This window comes from Rhinoraja longicauda, chromosome 21 (genome assembly GCF_053455715.1).
Source record: "Rhinoraja longicauda isolate Sanriku21f chromosome 21, sRhiLon1.1, whole genome shotgun sequence".
Taxonomy (NCBI): Eukaryota; Metazoa; Chordata; class Chondrichthyes; order Rajiformes; family Arhynchobatidae; genus Rhinoraja; species Rhinoraja longicauda.
The window spans coordinates 20083235-20097929 of record NC_135973.1 but is presented as its reverse complement, the minus strand read 5'-3'; the positions used below and the strand labels follow the sequence as shown (position 1 = coordinate 20097929).

The 14695-nt window shown below is 52.4% G+C and overlaps 2 protein-coding genes across 18 annotated transcripts in view; one reads left to right on the top strand and one right to left on the bottom strand.

Annotated features, from left to right (window-relative positions):
* Positions 1–667: 667 nt before the first annotated feature.
* pam16 (presequence translocase associated motor 16) lies at positions 668–10201 on the top strand. Of its 3 annotated transcripts, none has more exons than XM_078418019.1 (5): positions 668–751; positions 2668–2752; positions 4157–4260; positions 5015–5080; positions 8377–10201. In XM_078418019.1, the coding sequence occupies exons 1-5, from the start codon at positions 749–751 to the stop codon at positions 8467–8469; spliced, it is 351 nt and encodes a 116-aa protein (XP_078274145.1). In that variant the 5' UTR covers positions 668–748; the 3' UTR covers positions 8470–10201. The 3 variants fall into 3 exon arrangements, with proteins under 3 accessions (XP_078274145.1, XP_078274144.1, XP_078274143.1); XM_078418018.1 differs by having other exon boundaries at positions 4157–4293; XM_078418017.1 differs by lacking the exon at positions 8377–10201 and adding an exon at positions 7040–7482 and having other exon boundaries at positions 4157–4293.
* A 3109-nt stretch (positions 10202–13310) lies between these two features.
* Positions 13311–14695, bottom strand: part of glis2b (GLIS family zinc finger 2b) — a 149154-nt gene continuing 147769 nt past the window's right edge. For all 15 annotated transcript variants that reach the window (XM_078418001.1, XM_078418002.1, XM_078418003.1 and 12 more), the window contains one exon: positions 13311–14354. In XM_078418001.1, the coding sequence (XP_078274127.1) occupies positions 13564–14354 (791 nt within the window). In that variant the 3' untranslated portion in view covers positions 13311–13563. The remainder of the gene's footprint in view (positions 14355–14695) is intronic.

The window sequence follows — 14695 nt, the reverse complement described above, 5'->3', positions numbered from 1 at the left end:
AAGGAATGGGCTGAATGGCTTTCTTTATATCTAAAGGAAGTCTGAGAACAGCTATTCTTTACATAGTCTGAATGAAGGGGTCTTGACCCAAAACGTCATCCCATTCCTTCTCTCCAGAGATGCTGCCTGACCCGCTGAGTTATTCCAGCATTTTCTATCTATCTACAATGTAGATCTACAATGTAAACCAGCATCTGCACTTACAGAATTCGCCAGAGCATGAATTGAGAAGGTGGATTACGGATTTGGATGGAGCAATTTCAAGTGCCTGCCATTGAAACTGCTTTTATTTTGCATGTACAGGAATGCAAAGAGGCAGAGGCGATCTACCTCTCCTTGTCTCACTGCATTTAAAATGACTGCCGTCTTTGTCGGAGAATTTGATCTGAACGCTTCAACTTCACTTTGAGACCCGTGAACTCGCTTGTGTCCAAGCTTTCGTCCGGGCAGTCCCGGTACCTGCCGCCAGTCGGCGCCTTGATTCAAATACCGCCAGCGGAGGGAAGCGTCGGCGGGGCTGTGCGTCCGCCGCTCCAGCAGAGGGCGCTGCTCCTGGAGGACCGGCGCTGCTCCTGGAGGACCGGCCCCGCCGCTCCAGCAGAGGGCGCTGCTCCTGGAGGACCGGCCCCGCCCCGCCGCTGCAGCGGCCGCTCTTGTCTGACTGCGCTCGGCAGCGGCAATGGCCGCCCTTTGACCCCGCGTGTCCTTGGCTCCGGAGACTTCCGGCAAGAGGAGCGGTCGGTGGAGAATGGTGAGAGTGGGTGGGGTGGGGAGAGGGGAAGGGAGAGGGTGGTGGGGGGGGAGAGAGAGGGTGGTGGGGGGGGAGAGAGAGGGTGGTGGGGGGGGAGAGAGAGGGTGGTGGGGGGGGAGAGAGAGGGTGGTGGGGGGGGGAGAGAGAGGGTGGTGGGAGAGAGGGTGGTGGGAGAGGGGGTGGTGGGAGAGGGGGTGGTGGAGGGGGAGAGGGGGTGGTGGGGGGGGGAGAGAGAGGGTGGTGGGAGAGAGGGTGGTGGGGGGGAGAGGGTGGTGGGAGAGAGGGTGGTGGGGGGGAGAGGGTGGTGGGGGGGGAGAGGGTGGTGGGGGGGGAGAGGGTGCTGGGGGGGGAGAGGGTGGTGGGGGGGGAGAGGGTGGTGGGGGGAGAGAGGGTGCTGGGGGGGGAGAGGGTGGTGGGGGGGGAGAGGGTGGTGGGGGGAGAGAGGGTGCTGGGGGGGGAGAGGGTGGTGGGGGGGGAGAGAGAGGGTGGTGGGAGAGAGGGTGGTGGGAGAGGGGGTGGTGGGAGAGGGGGTGGTGGAGGGGGAGAGGGGGGTGGTGGGGGGGGAGAGAGAGGGTGGTGGGAGAGGGGTGGTGGGGGGGAGAGGGTGGTGGGAGAGAGGGTGGTGGGGGGGAGAGGGTGGTTGGGGGGGAGAGGGTGGTGGGGGGGGAGAGGGTGCTGGGGGGGGAGAGGGTGGTTGGGGGGGGAGAGGGTGGTGGGGGGAGAGAGGGTGCTGGGGGGGGAGAGGGTGGTGGGGGGGGAGAGGGTGGTGGGGGGAGAGAGGGTGCTGGGGGGGGGAGAGGGTGGTGGGGGGGGGAGAGAGAGGGTGGTGGGGGGGGAGAAGAGAGGGTGCTGGGGGGGGAGAGAGGGTGGTGGGAGAGAGGGTGGTGGGAGAGGGGGGTGGTGGGAGAGGGGGTGGTGGGAGAGGGGGTGGTGGGGGGGGGAGAGAGAGGGTGGTGGGGGGGAGAGAGAGGGTGGTGGGGAGAGAGGGTGGTGGGGGGGAGAGGGTGGTGGGAGAGAGGGTGGTGGGGGGGGAGAGGGTGGTGGGAGAGAGGGTGGTGGGGGAGAGAGGGTGGTGGGGGGGAGAGAGAGGGTGGTGGGGGTGGGAGAGAGGGTGGTGGGGGGGAGGGTGGTGGGGGGGGAGAGAGAGGGTGGTGGGGGGGGAGAGAGAGGGTGAGGGGTGGGGGGGAGAGGGTGGTGGAGAGAGGGTGGGGGGGAGAGGGTGGTGGGAGAGAGGGTGGTGGGGGGGGAGAGAGGGTGGTGGGGGGGGAGGAGGGGGGTGGGGGGAGAGAGAGGGTGGTGGGGGGGGGTGAAGGGTGGGGGGAGAGACGGTGGGGGGGGGAGAGAGGGTGGGGGGGTGAGAGAGGGGGAGAGAGAGATAGAGAGAGGGGAGAGGAGAGATAGAGAGTGGGGAGAGAGAGTGAGAGAGAGAGAGGGGGATAGAGAGAGGGGAGAGAGAGAGGGGGGGGAGAGAGTGAGGGGGAGGAGAGAGGGGGAGGGGGAGGGGGAGAGAGAGAGAGGGAGAGAGAGAAAGAGTGGGAGAGAGAGGTGTGGGGGTGAGAGAGAGAGAGAGAGACTATGTGGGGGAGAGAGAGGAGGGAGAGAGAGAGAATGAGTGGGGGGAGAGAGAGAGAGAGAGGGGGGGAGAGAGAGTGTGGGGGTGAGCGAGAGAGAGAGGGGGGAGAGAGAGGGGGGAGAGTGGAGGGAGAGAATAAGTGGGGGGGAGAATGAGTGTGGGGGAGGGGAAGGAGGGAGATAAAGGGGGGGAAGCGGTGAGATAGGAGAGAGGTGGAGGAGGGGTTTGCGGGAAGGGGGAGGGGTGGGTGTGCTGGTCCTGGGGTCAGGGTGCAGGGGCCTGGGCGGGTGGTCAGTGCAGTGCACTAGGCCGACGGTGACTCTGACTCTCCCCCTGCCCACAGGCCCGGTACTTGGCTCAGATCATCGTTGTGGGCGCCCAGGTGGTGGGAAGAGCGTTTGCCCGAGCGCTACGCCAGGAGTTTGCCGGTGAGCGTCGGGTGGGCGATGTGGGTCAGTTAATGATCCGGGCAGAACTCCCCCAGGTTTCAGCTCACCTCCATGGTGCCCGTCTGGGTCATGGGTCAATGAACATCGATCAGGACAGCACAGGAATAGGCCCTTTGGACCACAATGTCTGTGCCCAATATGATGCAAAGTTAAACTAATCTCCATGCATGTGATCCATATCCCTCCATTCCCTGCAGAGCCATGTGTCTTATCTTAAAGCCTCTTAAATCACACTATCAGTTCAGTTTTATTTATTGTCACGTGCACCGAGGTACAGTGAAAAGCTTTTTGTTGCATGTTAACCAGTTATCAGAAAGACAATATTATCGTTTCTGCCTCCACCACCCCATGCAACACGTTCCAGGTACCTAACACCTTCTGTGTAAAAAATACTTGCTCTGCATTTCTTCTTTAAACTTTGCCTCCATGTCTCTTGCAATGTTACAAATTTCACCACATTCAGGTTTCCCTGCAATCTCCGGCATTGCAGAGAAACAGTCCCGTTCCAAGCTCATCGTGTTCTGTAGAGGGCCTGTGGCTTTAACCAGATACATTGGAATTGCAGCACCTCCCAGTGCTTTCATCATCTAATTTTTAAAAAAAATTAAAAACAGCACAAGCAGTTCACAGTGTTAGTTTGCAAACCATCATTAACCCACTTGCTGTTCCCTCAAGTCCAACATCCCTGCAGCTGTATGTTATTAGTTTCAGTTTTGGAGATGCAGCGTGGCGACAGGCTGTTCGGCCCACTGAATCCACGCCGACCAACACACACTATCCTACACACAAGGGACAATTTACATCAGCAAATTAATCTACAAACCCACACGTCTTTAGAATGTGGGAGGAAACCGGAGCATCCGAGAAAACCCATGAGATCATTAGGAGAACGTACAAACTCTGTACAGACAGTAACTGTAGTCAGGATCGAACCTGGGTCTCTGGCTCTGTAAGACAGCAACTCTGCTGCTGCGCCACTGTGCTGTCTCTCTCTGGCACAGCGGGTAGAGCCGCTACCTCACAGCGCCCGAGACCCAAGCTCGATCCTGACCGTGGATGCTCCCGTTGTGAAGATTGCATGTTCTCCCTGTGTCCGAGTGGGTTTCCTCTGGGTGTTCCGGTTTCCTCCCTCATTCCAAAGACAAGAGGGTTTGTAGGTTAATTTGCTTCTTTAAATTGCCCCTAGTGTGTCAGGAGTGGATGAGAACGTGGGAGAACGGAACTAGTGTGTACGGGTGATCGATGGTTGGCGTGGACATGCTGGGCTGAAGGGTCGATGTCTTTGCTGAGGGGTCCTGTGGGGGGGGGGGTCTGCGAGAGGTACTCCCTGGGGTTGTGTGTGGGGGTATCCGGTTGCTCGGTGACATTACGTGTTCCCTGCAGCCAGCAAGGCAGCAGCGGAGGCCCGGGGACGAGCTGGGCAGCGGTCTGACGCAGCCTCCAGCATCTCAGGCTTGTCGCTGCAGGAGGCCCAGCAGATCCTCAACGTGAGCCAGCTCAGCGAAGAGGAGATCCAGCAGGTGCGGGGAGGGGGGGGTGTGAGGCGAGGGCACGGCCTGGTGGTGACTGAGATGACCTGACCTGTCCATCCGGTGACTTCATACTAGGCTGGGGTGCCACTGAGGTGTGGCACCAACGAGGGGTGTACTATGGTGAGGGGAGGGGCGAGATCAAGGGGTGGGGAGAGATCGACACATGGGGGAGGGTTTGGGGATATATTGAGACGTGGGGGGGGCGAGAGATTTAGGCTTGGGGGAGAGGGTGGGGAGAGATCGCGGCGTGGGGGAGAGATCGAGGCGTGGGGGGGAGATCGAGGTGTGGGGGAGAAGGTGGGGAGAGATCGAGGCGTGGGGGAAGAGATCGAGGCATGGGGAGAGATCGAGGTGTGGGGGAGAGATCAAGGCATGGGGGAGAGGGTGGGGAGAGATCGAGGTGTGGGGGAGAGGGTGGGGAGAGATCAAGACGTGGGGGAGAGGGTGGGGAGTGATCGAGGCGTGGGGAGAGATCGAGGTGTGGGGGAGAGGGTGGGGAGAGATCAAGGCGTGGGGGAGAGGGTGGGGAGAGATCGAGGTGTGGGGGAGAGATCGAGGCGTGGGGGAGAGATCGAGGCGTGGGGAGAGATCGGGGTGTGGGGGAGGGTGGGGAGAGATCGAGGCATGGGGGGGAGAGTGGGGAGCACACAGACTTGGTATTAGGCTGAGATTGAGATTCTAACCCTGACCTTTTTTCCTTTTGAAACAGAATTACGAGCATTTGTTCAAGGTCAATGATAGGTCTGTGGGTGGATCGTTTTATTTGCAATCCAAGGTAAGGTTCTAGGGTCTACACACTCCCCTGTACACTGGACCAATGACTGATTCTGGTTGTGATTCCCCTGGAGATTATCAGACCCTTTGGTCAGTGGAAGGCAACTCTTGTTTGGTGTCACTGTTAACTACACCTTTATATCATCTAGACCATCTCGCCCCAGAACTGAAGTGTTTTAAGTTTCCCAAATACATGGGGCTGTCAGTGCCAAGGACGAAGAGGGGGTGGAATTTGTCATATGTGTTCAGGAAAGTATCCATGCGCAATATGTAGAGGACCACCAAGGGAGAGGGCAAAGCTTGTCTTTCTCTGAAGAAATCGGGAAGCCCAAGTGACTGAAGTGTTTAGGCAACCCTTTTTGGACCAGTGACCACAGTTCCATTAGTTTTAACACAGTTATGGATAAGGACAGGGCGGAACCACTAGTTTAAAATTCTGAATTGAGGAAAGGCCATCTTTGATGGCATTAGACAGGAACTTGCTAAACATGATTGGAGGGCAAAAGGACAATCAGAAATGGGATACTTTTAAAAGTGCGATGACTAGAGTTCAGTGCGTGCATGTTCCTGTTAGAGTGAAGGAAGCCTGGATGATGAGAAAAATTGAGGATCTGGTCAGGAAAAAGGAGGCGGCATGGGCCAGGTGTAGGCAGCTGGGATCAAGTGTATCGCTGGTGGAGTTTCAGGAACTGAATACTTAAGAAGGAAATCAGGAGGGCAAAAAGCAGGTTAGAGAATTAGCAGATAATTTTAATAAAAATAATTGCATTTAGGGAAAGAGGGTAACTAGAAAGAATGGGGCTCCTCAGAAACCAAAGCCGTCATCTCTGTGGAGGTGCAGGAGATGGGAAGGGTCCTCAATGAGTATTTCTCCAGTTTTTATCATGGACAAAGACAACGAAGACTGGGCACTTGGGACAGTTAATGGAAATGTACTGAGAACAGTCCGTATTACAACCGAGGAGGTGCTGGACGTCCTAAAGCATATGACAATAGATAAATCTCCCGAGCCTGATCATATAAACATAGCACAAAAAGTAAGGAAATTTGTGTTTGGTAGATTATTTCTTTGTTGTAACAATGCTTCTTGGAAATAAATCTTATACCGTTGGAAAGCCTGTTTATTTCCCTTTTAAATGGTGCCACATTTGTAAGGAACATGCATTTGTGGGATGAGCAGCAGAGCTGAGTATGTGGGTTGCGCCCATGAAAAATCTGCTAAATCTTCTCTGCCAATGCCAAACAGCTTATTCTGCCATTGACTCTTGTTCGGTGTTGTTTGGTGGATTGGACGATTGAAGTCTGAAGAAACAAGACATATTGGCAATTTAACAATTTATTCATTTAATAAACAGGAGCCTCAGTAGCGTGTGGAAGAACCAGACACAGCCACAACAGCCTGGCACCTCCTCCTCATGCTGGTCACCAGCCTGGTCACACACTGTTGTGGGATGGCATCCCATTCTTCAACCAGCATTTGTCGCAAGTCAGCCAACGTGGTTGTGTTGGTCACTCTGGCACGAACAGCACGCCCAAGCTGATCCCACAAGTGTTCAATGGGGTTGAGGTCAGGACTGCTGGCAGGCCATTCCATCCTCTCCACTCCCAAATTCTGGAGGTAGTCTCTGAGAAACCCTGCTCTGTGGGGGCGAGCATTGTCATCTTGGAGGATAGAGTTCGGTCCCAGACTGTGGAGATATGGGATTGCCACTGGTTGCAGAATCTCATCTCGATATCTCTCTGCATTGAGATTGCCTCCAATGATGACAAGCCTCGTTTTTCCAGTGAGGGAGATGCCGCCCCACACCATCACACTGCCTCCACCAAAAGATGTTACTCTATCGGTGCAGCAATCAGCATAGCGTTCTCCGCGTCTTCTCCACACTTTGACCCTATGATCCAACTGCCGTAGGCAGAATCTGGACTAATCGCTGAACATAATGTTCCTCCACATGTTCAGGTTCCAGTGCACGTGTTGCCGACACCAGCGCAAACGGGCCTGACGGTGAAGGGCAGTCATGGTAGGCCTCCTGGCAGCCCTATGAGACCGGAGATCGGCTGCGTGCAGTCTGTTCCGAATTGTCTGGGCAGAGAGCCGTCGGCCATATCGTCCTGCAAACCTTGACTGCAAATCTGTAGCAGACAGCCTACGGTTCCTAAGTGCTGACAGGGTGAGGAAACAGTCTTCTTCGGGTGTCGTCTTCTTGGGACGCCCACTTCGCGGCCTGTCTCTGACATCCCCCGTTATATGGAACTTGGCCTTCACTTTGGAGATGGTACTAGGGCTCACTCCAAATAATGCTGCAACTTGGTTTTGCGGAACACCAGCTTGAAGTTGCCCTATCGCACGGGCCCTATCCAGATCAGTCAAACGTGGCATGCCGATTCTTGGAGCAGACACCTACTGACCACTGTAGCAGGGCCCATGCTCACAGATGCTGCCAATCAGGTGCCAATCAGGCCCCTGATTGTCAGCACCTGGGGGTACCAGAAGCTCAAAACAAGAGTCAATAGCAACAGCAGAATAAGCTGTTTGGCATTGGCAGAGAAGATTTGGCAAATTTTTCATGGGCGCAACCCATATACTCAGCTCTGCTGCTCATCCCACAAATGCCTGTTCCTTACAAATGTGGCACCATTTAAAAGGGAAATAAACAGGCTTTCCAACGGTATAAGATTTATTGCCAAGAAGCATTGTTACAACAAAGAAATAATCTACCAAACACAAATTTCCTTACTTTTTGTGCTATGTTTATATCTGAGGACACTGGGAAGCCAGAGAAGAAACTGCTGAGCCCTGGCTGAGATATATGGATCATGGGTGAGTTGCCAGATGACTGGAGGGTGGTTAATGTTGTGCCTCTATGTAAGAACAGCTGCAAGAGAAAGCCTGGGGACTATAGACCAGTGAGCCTAACATCTGTGATAGGGCAAGTTACTGCAGAGGATTATGAGGGATAAATATATATGCATTTGGATAGACAGGGAGAAATATATATAGTCAGCACAGCTTTGTACCTTCTGCATGGTAGGCTTCTTGGAAGGAAGCAGAAGGTGATGGTGGAGGGTTGTTTTTCGATCTGGAGGCCTGTGACTAGTGATGTGCCTCAGTGATTGGTGCTGGGTCCATTGCTGTTTGTGGTTTATATCAATGATTTGAATGATTAGCAAGTTTGTAGATGACACTCAGATGGGTCATGATCTTACATAGTGAAGGCGTTCATTGAGGCAAGCAACAGCTGAAGTTTTGTAAAACTCAAACACCTTTAACTTTGATGTCAATCTTTGCTGTTGCAGGTGGTCAGAGCAAAGGAAAGGCTCGACGAGGAGCTGCACATCAAAGCGATGGAGCAGGAGAGGAAGGAACAGACCAAGCAGTCGGAGACATGACCCTCGGATATCTCTCCTTCCCCCCGGCCACCTGTGGTTTGCTTCATTATTGTGTAACTTCCCCCAGATATCCAGGGGTCTTTACTCAGTCCCGTGTTGACTGAAGGACTGGCAGTGAGTCTTGGATCTCACCCGCTTCCCTGAACTTGCTGGACACCTGTGAATATTTATTGTGTGGATGTGACATCGCTGTTAGTCCAAGTGCTGGCCTGCTCCACTCCCACAGCCATTTTTGGTGGGAATGTTACTAATTGGACTCTTCCATGTTGTTACTTAGGCTGGGTCAGTGTTTCCAATGGGAAGTGGCTGCAGCTGAGATCATGTCATCCTTCAGTCATCTTCAGCTAATAAAGCAAAGCCCTGGGTTTGAGCCATTGTAAACGGAATTTGCCAACTCAAGGGTGTATCACAGCGAGACCCTGGAGAGTGATGGTGAGCAAAACTGTCTACCTTGTGGAATATCATCTTGCAAAATTCTGTCATTGTAACTTAATTGTAAATAAAATTCTATTTCCAGAATTTACTCCAATAGACAAATATATTTATAAATGCCTGGGCCCAGTCTGTGTGTTGTTCCTTGCATTGGAAAACTTGCTGAAGTTGAGGGACTTTGCAGCACCACCCCTCCCCACACAGGGCCAGATGAGTTAGATCCCATGGCACAGGTCACGTCAAACTATTTAGGTCTGGAGGACCTGATCGCAGGTTTTTAGTTTGTCTTTTAACTAATGAATTGTGTGGGAAATGAAATGAGTTAATTCTTTACAAAACACAAAGTGCTGGAGGAACTCAGTGGATCAGGCAGCATCTGTGGAGGGAATGGTCAGACATTTTGTGCCGGAGCCCTTCACTCTGAAAAAGGGTCCTGACCCAAAACATCACCCGTGAATTCCCTCAACAGACGCTGCCTAACTTGCTGGGTTCCTCATGCACATTGTTTTGCTCTGGATTTCAGCATCTGTAGTTTCTTGTTGATCGATCCTTTGATGGAAGCATGGTGATTATTGCCACGTCTGCCAACCAGAGGCTGGCATCCCTATTCCTGCCCTATTGTCCCCCTTGCCCCATGCCCATTATTGCCCTGGTGCAGTGCCTTCAGCTTCCCCAAGCTCTTCCACCTTTACTCCTTTAAAACCTGACGTTGATGGGTTTGATTATGTAACTGAGGCAAGACTGCAAAGCTCTTTTGTTGTTAATGCTTTGTAATGGATCCTGAATAACCTCTGGAAAGTTTTGTTGGCAACTCTGACATTACATTTGAGAAATTTTCAATTATTTAATTAAGGTGACAGGGGCCAAATTTTGAAGGAGACAAGTGGTGTTTTTTTTTTGCAGAGAATGGTGGGTGCTTGGAACACGCTGCCATGGGTGGTGGTGAAGGCAGATACAATAGTGCCATTTAAGAGGTTTTTAGATTGGCACATGGATATGTCAGGAATGGATCACATGCAGGCAGAGATTAGTTTAACCTAGCATCATATCCTGCACGGACATTGTGGGCCAAAGGGCCTGTTCCTGTGCTGTTCTCCATTTCATAATTTAGTGTGTTTAGTATGGTTCTGCTCTATTCGAATGCCTGATTGCCTTGACACATGAATGAGCGTTTGAGCTCAGAGAGACGACAGTCTGAAGAAGGGTCTCGACCCGAAACGTCACCCATTCCTTCTCTCCCGAGATGCTGCCTGACCTGCTGAGTTACTCCAGCATTTTGTGAATAAATACCTTCGATTTGTACCAGCATCTGCAGTTATCTTCTTATACTAATTAGCTGACTGGGTTTGGACATCCCAACCATAAGCAGGTAACACAATAAGTGTAAGAAGCTTCAGCCTTGTGATTGAGGGTCAAGAACCAAGCCCCTTGATCGGGCACCGACCAAGTGACGGGCAGAAACAACACAATTTGTAAGTTAACAAATTAAACTTTATTGTCGTTTTCCCCTCAAATTCTAGGTCCCTCTGAAGGGGACTTCAGTACACGACCTCACCTTGAGCTTATAAACTAATGCTACCCAGTGAGTCTCCATCACGGAGCCACTGACTCCGATTGTACTATGAAAAAGGCACTTGGAACGTGTTTAAAAATACTCCTGGGACAATGAGGAATGTCAAGTCGTCTGATCGAGACCCAGGTGGGTCTTGTCCGATAGGTATCCACACCATACAATGGACTGTTAACAATCCTTAATCCACTATTGTTTAGCTTATTAATACTACAGGATGGGAAGGGGTATTTGGTACAGATAAGTCTGACCCTCGGGTCTGGGTACATGTAACGGTCGTTTACAGTGTGCAGCCTGCAGAAAGATAAACTTTTCTTTGTCTTAGAAATAGTAAAATTAATAAGCGGCTTATAAAGATTTACAAACATTTGACGGGCAGCACACAGGATGTACGCTTTGTCGGCCACTGCTTCCCCTGGCAACAGCACGGCGCTCTCACCGCTAACTGGCCCAGTGGCTCCAGGGCCACCGTTTGCCACTGAACCTCAGCGTGTCCGATCATCCACACGCCGTTCTTCCCAAGGGACAGGAGCAATGGGTTAGTTGCAAGCCAACCACTGCTGCTGGTTTTGTACTCTGGTTTACTGGCTATCGAACTGAAAACAACATGTATCTGTATAATACGTATAAACAACATGTTTTATATATAGTCAATAACAAGCTACAATGTCCCATGCTGCTTCATGGGAATGTCGGCACACATCTAACATCAAGCCGTACATGATGTTGGGTCATGACCAGACAACTGGCCGCAGAGGTAGGTTGAAGGAATGTCTACAGTGTTTGGGGAACCAAGCTTGAAGGGCGGAGATCTCAGATATGAGCAGAACCAGAGGTGAGTACAGAGATAGGGGGGTGAGGCTAAAGAGGAATTTGAAACATGGATGAGAAATTTAAAGGTTTGGGATGGTGGGCGGGATTTGGGGTGAGTTCAGACAGGGCCAGTGCAAGCTTTTCTCAAGGATACAAGGTGCAAGTCTAGTCATGTTGGAACTGTCGTCTAGAGATTAAATAAAGGGCAAAGTGGGGTTTTAGCAGGAGGTGAGTTGATGTCTGCTGCAAGATTTGAAGATGTGTGGAGCAGGTACAGTTGTGGGGGCCTGGAAAGTCCTGCCAGGTGTAGTGGTGGAGGCAAATACGATAGTGACATTTTAGAGGCTTTTAAATAGGCACAGATATGGAGGGATATGGATCACATGCAAGCAGAGGAGGTTAGTTTAACTTGGACATTGTGGGCTGAAGGGCATGTTCCTGTGCTGTAATGTTCCATGTACAAGTTGTACGTGTGCGTTTGTGAAGAAAGCGTTAAGTAGTGTACACCAGACTCCCAGCGAGCCGGAGGTTAAAGATTCTGTCTCTTGCGAGTCCAGGGCTGTGTGCTGCTCTGTTTAACAAAGCTAAATGTTGCTGTGTTTAGAGAAGGCAGTGGAAGGGGACAGCCAGGTGCCAAATGTTGACAACAGGAATTTACAGGATTAGGGCAAAGGGGCGGGGGAAATGGGATCAGTATGTGAATGATGCAGGACTGTCAGTGGTGAGCAGGGCAGTGGAATTCGGCCAGGATTGTTCTATCCAAGAACTGGAACAATGATCACCTGTGCCATAGACTTAGCGTTTTATAACCAATCACTACAAATAAATTACCCTCAAACCTGAGCAAAGGTCCTAGCAGACTGCAGGAAGTGGATAAATACAGTTAAAATCCATCAATTCAGCAACACCTTAAATAACAAATAGGAGTTTCTATAAGTGTATAAAATATTTACCGATAGCTGTGCATGTCACCCACACTGGGGGCAAGGTCCTGAACACTTTCCCTCTCACAGTTGGGGTCACCACAGACAGGAGACTGTGAAAGGTTACTATTTGTGACCCTGTATTAAGTATATACAGAGTCACCTGTAGATTCCAGATATAGATTTGTGCAATTTTTAGTCCCCATTTAACCTCCTTTGTCACACACTTTGCAAGTGTGAAGGAGTGACAAAAATCACTGCTTCCAGTTGCTGAGTCACGCTATTTATCAGCGATTATGGGCACCCCAGTAAAGGGGCTGAATAGGTACAGCTGAAGCAAAGCCCCCAACTCCCGAGTGCATACTGTTCAACACAAGGTGTTCACTGGGGGGTAAGTGATCGACACGGCAGAGTGACCGGCAGCCCCTGAGACACATCCACACTCCTGCTGGAGGGTCCTGACAAAGTGGTCCCTGTCCACAATGGTAACTGCCACCCCTACCCTCTGACCCCATCCCGAGATACCCCCCCCCCAATCCTGCTCACCCCTATCACCGACGTCCACAACCCCCCACTGCCTCTTCCTGATGCAAGTCCCTGCCCACTGTATGATTCCAAATCCAATCACTCACAAATTTGAGTTGAAGTCTCCAACAATCCCATGATGATAATTTCAAGTAAAACACAATTTGCTGGACAAACTCAGCAGATCAGGGAGCATCTCTGGAGCGAATGGACAGGTGATATTTAGGGTCAGGACCTCTCTTCAGACTCAAAATACCAACCAGAAGCATCTGCCATTCCCACCACAGATGCAGCCTGACCCACCAAGTTCCTCCAGCAGTTGTCACGAGATTCCAGCATCTGCAGTTCCTTGTAAATCCACGATAATTTCATGCTTCATTTGCTGACAGGTTTTTAGTATCGATGAACAATCTGATTGTTTTGTACAGATCACAAAGATAAGTCAAAGAGATCTGTACTGATTTAAAGCAAGGTGTGAGCCGAGGCTCAGAGTGCTGAAGTCCTCAGTATCTCCAGGGTGAAGGTGGTCCTCTTGCTGTTCCTAGCACTGGCTCAGCCTCTCGTCCTGCAAGGTGTGGGCAATCTCCCAGTCTTCATCTCATCGGGACCGCCTTCAGGAAGCTCTGGGCACCAACTTACCCTCCTCTTCCTGCAACAGACTCTACTGCTGGAGAATTCAATATCTTGCTTCCCACCACTGCTCAATTTGAGTACGTTACTGCCGGGCAAGAGGTGGAGATGTTGACTAGGGCAGCTGCCAGCACACGTCTGTGTGTGGGGGGGGGGGTGGGTGATATGGGAGGGGGGGGGGAAAGAGGGGAGGGTGGCTGGTCAGTTCACCACCGCGGGTTTGAGGAGGACGGAGCCGGGGGGAATGACCACCCAAGCCGCGGGGAGGGAGTTAGCTGTCGGTAGGGAGGCCATTCCGCCCGACAAGTCTATCACAGCTCCCGGGTGCATGGAGAAGCCTTCTGCCGGTGGCCTCAGCCGCCCCTCCAGTAAAGGGAAGCCTTTCATTTTACCCTCCTGTCTCCGACAGGCCGCTGCCCTGGGTTTGGTGGCAGCCGGCCGCTGGGGGTGGCTCTGAGGTCTGGCCACCAAGGACATCAGCGGAAGGCCGAGAGCACCGGCAGACAGCGGTGACACCAGCGGTGTTTTGGCCAGGTTTATGGGAGTGCCGTTGAGGGAAATGACGGAGCTGGGCAAGGCGGCGATGGGGGAGGCGGCCACGGTGCTGCCGGTTAAGGGGCTGAGGTCCAGCGGGGCAGGGTGCATGGGTATGGGCAGCGACCCCCTTAGCCCCTGCAGGGGGAGGTTCCCGAAGATGGCGGCAGGGTTGGGGATGATGATCTGTGAGCCACTGAGGTAGGGCATGTCCAACGCCGCAGGACTCTTCACCTGCCGCAGCTTCAGCAACCCCTGCTGCTCCGGCGACACAAAGTGGCCATGGGCCTTGATGTGCTTGCGCAGGGAGCTGGGATCTGTGTACCTCTTGTGGCAGCCCGGCATCTTGCAGTAGTACGGTTTGTCCACATAATGTGTCCGGGTGTGTTTGAAGCGGTCGCTGGAGTTGGAGTATCGTTTGTTGCAGCCTTCGTAAGGGCAGATGTAGGGCTTCTCACCTGCAGCACGGTGACAGCAACACAAAGATCAGTGTAGCACAGGAACAGGCCCTACTGCCCACAATGTCTGTGCCAAACATGATACCAAGACAAACTAATTGCCTCTGTCTGCACATGATCCATATCCCTCCATTTCCTGCATATCCATGTTCTATCTAAAATCCTCTTAAACACCACTATCGTATCTGCCTCCACCACCAGCCTTGGCAGCACGTTCCAGGGCACTCACCACTCATCATACTCGATCTCCCCCTCCAATCTTCAGTTACAACCTGACCCACCTTTTCCAGCTCTCTGTTACCCGTGATTTTCAACCTCCTGCCCATTCCCCTTCCCCAACT

Coding starts and splice junctions, on each gene's coding strand:
- pam16 (XM_078418017.1), top strand. Junction 2,753..4,156: donor GCTACGCCAGGAGTTTGCCG/GTGAGCGTCGGG, acceptor TGTTCCCTGCAG/CCAGCAAGGCAGCAGCGGAG. Junction 5,081..7,039: donor CGTTTTATTTGCAATCCAAG/GTAAGGTTCTAG, acceptor CCACATGTTCAG/GTTCCAGTGCACGTGTTGCC.